Below are 2,971 nucleotides of genomic sequence, written 5' to 3'. Positions count from 1 at the left end.
CCCCTCGTCGACCACCGGCAAGGATGGTCAGCCCAAGCTCCTGTATCCAGTGGCGACGCTAGTCCCACCGCCAGCCCCTCCAGGCGGCCTGCCGCCAGCCTTCTCCACAGCCCGGCGGCCACACCCCACCACCGGCAACTCGGCCCACCCGGCCTCCTCATCCTCCTACTCTTCGGCCTACTCGCAGATGTTCCTCCCCCCGGGGCAATCCTTCGAATTGGACGGGCCGGAGGCCCCCACCGATGGCCTGGACGCCGGGCACTTCCTCCTGTGGGATGCTCCCCGAGGCGGCTTGCCCCTGGCTACGGCCGGCCGGCCCCGTGGCCAATTGCTCACTCTACAGCAGCAGCAGCAGATTTACCGCCAGCGCATGGCGGCCGGAGGCGGCTCCGGCGTCCCGGGCAGCGCCTCTGCCGCGGCCTCCGGCGCCGGAACCGCATCCGGTGCTCCCCATGACCCGACGATGCCGGACGTCAATGACGACGGCATCACCGAGGGCGACATCATCCGCGACTCTTGGATCTTGGGCATCGACAATCGCAAGGGTGTGTGCGCCTCCTCCCCCTTCCCTCGCCGCGCATTCTTTTTTTTTTGCCCATCACGCCACTGTTGGGCCTTTGTCCGCCCGCCGTTCTCCCGCAGCAGTCCGGCTCCCTCCGGCCGCCGGGCTGTCTATTTCTCTCCCTCCCCCCTCTCTCTCTCACCCCCTCTGTTCCTCCTCCCCCGCAATGTCCCCGATCCAGAGCATGCAATCCGCAAGAAGCGCGCCGAGGCCGATGCTGCGCGCGTTCGTCTGGAGGCCTCAGCCACGCGGTCCTTTCTCAAGGACTATGCCCGGCGCCGGGATTGGGTCTCCCAGTCAATCCCCTCGACCGTGACATCCTCGGCCATGGGCCACATCGCAGCGGCGGCGGCCGCGCCGGCTCGCTGCTCAGCCTGTGCCACGGCCGCGGCGGCTGGCCAACCGCCCCCCCAGCCGTCCTGCCTAGAGTGCCCACCTGTTGACCCATCCGCGGCGGCTGCCTCTATCAGCCCCTCTTCGGCCGGCGGTACAGAGCCCGGCGGGCCGGTCGCCCCGCCGACACCCATCGCCGAGCCGCCCTCGCGTGTGCTGGCCTTTGGCCGGGTGCGCGTTGGCCCGCTCGGGCCAGGTGCTGCCCAATCGGTGCCGCCCGATTTTGGGTCCGCCTTCGCCGCGCCCAGTCCGCACCAGGTGAAGTACTCGAGCCCGGCCACCACCGGCAGCGGCGTCCACCCGCCGGCCGGCGCGGATCCCGCACTGCCCGCCTCTGATGGGTTACCACAGCCGGTAACCATGACCCCGGGCCCTGTTCCTTCTTCCTCCTCCTCATCCCCCACCGCTGCCATTGCTGCTGCTGCTGCTGCTGCTGCTGCTGCTCATGTCGGAGGCGAGGTGGCTCCTGTGCCCCAGGTGGCCGTCACCGAGCCCCCCGTCTTCGAGGGGGTGGGCCCTCGTCCGCTGGTGGCCACGCGTGATCTGGCCGGGCGCCGAGTGGCCTCCCCCGGTACCAGTAGCAAGCCGGTCATCACTGTCCGGCAGACTGGCTTCCAAGTGACATCCACCCCCCTCCCCGGCGCCACGGTGTCCGGGTCCCTGCTTTCTTCCTCGCCCGTCGGGGGGAGGTCTCCTTCCCCGGCGTCTGGCGGTCTGTCCTCGTCACCACTCACGTCCTTTGTCCAGAGTGGGGGGTTTGCCACCAACACCGGTGGTCCCGGGTCCACCGGCGCGCCCGTGCGTGCACACGCTACCCCGGTCTTTTCGCCGCCCCTATCTCCCTCCACCAGTCCGATGTCAACAGCGGCCATCGGCACCGCCACCATGACCGTCACCACCGCCGCCACTCCCGCCAGTGCCATCGCGGGTGTTGCCGCGACGACGGCACCGCCAACTGTCATTGATGCTGGCCTCGGGAAGGTCGCTTCCTCATCCGGCCCGAGTGTCCAGCCATTCCCCCAGGCGGATGTAGGCCGCCCAACGTCTGCCCTCACGGCCACCATCCAGGCGAAGGTTTGTTCTTGCTCCTCCTCTTCCGCCCTTTTTTTTTTTTTTCGCCGCCCCACCTGCCGCCCACCCGCGGAGCACATTCAAAAGGCCAACCCGCTGATCTCCTCTCCTTCGGCTCTTTTCTCCTCCGACGCGCATGTGCAGTCCACTCGCCAGGACCAGCCAATCCGCGCGCGCCGGGACTCTGTCATCAATGATATCCTCAATCAGCAGTGGCATCGAGAGTCTGACACCGGCAGCGGACCATCTCTCTCGCACGCCACTCAATCCTGACGCCCTTCTTGTAGTATACCATCAGGCCTTGGTGACAATCGTCGCCGAACCAACACCCTTTCCCCCACCTGTCCTTGTTCGATCTTTTCACATTGTGGGAGCGCAGCGGCCCAATTCTGGCGCCCCCTCCCCCTTCCTCCTTCCTCTCCAATAGATCCCTCTCCATGTGTTCAAAACAAACAGGCCTTTGCCCGGGCCCGCCCCCCTCCCTTCGAGGTGGGCGGGAGGGCGTCGGGAAAGGCAGGCGCGGGGCCAGCTCCCTGCAATGTGGGCGATGGGAAAGTCTATTTTTCTACCGGCAACGGGCGGACATGGGCGTATATCCGGCGGCAGATCCGCCACCTGGTCGGTTCCGCTGCCTCTCACCGCCAGCCATGTGCCCCAGGGTCAATTCAGTAGTAGCAAATGGTGTGGAGAACCGCGCGCCCGGTCTCCTTTTGGAAACGACGCAGCACAGCCGGGATCACCGCATCCAAGTCTTCCTGGCGGCCCGAAACCCCGGCAACGATCTGCCATTCGCGCATGGGGAGTATGCCCAAGATGAAAAAACGCCCACAGGCCAGGGTGACAGCGTGATTGCCATTTCCAGTGTCAGTCTCGACAGCAAGGTGCACGATCAAATTTGGCAACCCAAAAGGCACAAGGAGGGGGAGAGAGGTCCCGCCCCCCCCC

At 66.6% G+C, this 2,971-nt stretch overlaps 2 protein-coding genes across 3 annotated transcripts in view; one reads left to right on the top strand and one right to left on the bottom strand.

Moving 5' to 3' along the window:
* Positions 1 to 2,475, top strand: H696_05236. 2 transcript variants are annotated; one of them, XM_009499097.1, is made up of 3 exons: positions 1 to 545; positions 744 to 2,029; positions 2,171 to 2,475. In XM_009499097.1, the coding sequence occupies exons 1-3, from the start codon at positions 188 to 190 to the stop codon at positions 2,297 to 2,299; spliced, it is 1,773 nt and encodes a 590-aa protein (XP_009497372.1). In that variant the 5' UTR covers positions 1 to 187; the 3' UTR covers positions 2,300 to 2,475. The 2 variants fall into 2 exon arrangements, with proteins under 2 accessions (XP_009497372.1, XP_009497373.1); XM_009499098.1 differs by lacking the exon at positions 1 to 545 and having other exon boundaries at positions 679 to 2,029.
* A 90-nt stretch (positions 2,476 to 2,565) lies between these two features.
* The window catches only part of H696_05235 (hypothetical protein), a gene marked incomplete at its 5' end in the record, with an annotated part of 2,843 nt that continues 2,437 nt past the window's right edge, over positions 2,566 to 2,971 (bottom strand). The window contains one exon of the mRNA XM_009499096.1: positions 2,566 to 2,808. Coding sequence (XP_009497371.1) covers positions 2,692 to 2,808 — 117 coding nt within the window. The 3' untranslated portion in view covers positions 2,566 to 2,691. The remainder of the gene's footprint in view (positions 2,809 to 2,971) is intronic.

The sequence above is a fragment of the Fonticula alba genome (genome assembly GCF_000388065.1).
Source record: "Fonticula alba strain ATCC 38817 unplaced genomic scaffold supercont2.9, whole genome shotgun sequence".
In the NCBI taxonomy this organism is placed as follows: domain Eukaryota; order Rotosphaerida; family Fonticulaceae; genus Fonticula; species Fonticula alba.
This window is presented reverse-complemented; position numbering and strand designations above follow the sequence as displayed.

What these genes read in the sequence shown, in the direction of transcription:
- H696_05236 (XM_009499097.1), top strand. Translation starts at nt 188, where the DNA reads ATGTTCCTCCCCCCGGGGCAATCCTTCGAATTGGACGGGCCGGAGGCC. An exon ending in GGGCATCGACAATCGCAAGG is followed by an intron (nt 546 to 743) that starts GTGTGTGCGCCT and finishes TCCCCGATCCAG; the next exon opens with AGCATGCAATCCGCAAGAAG. An exon ending in CGGCCACCATCCAGGCGAAG is followed by an intron (nt 2,030 to 2,170) that starts GTTTGTTCTTGC and finishes GCGCATGTGCAG; the next exon opens with TCCACTCGCCAGGACCAGCC.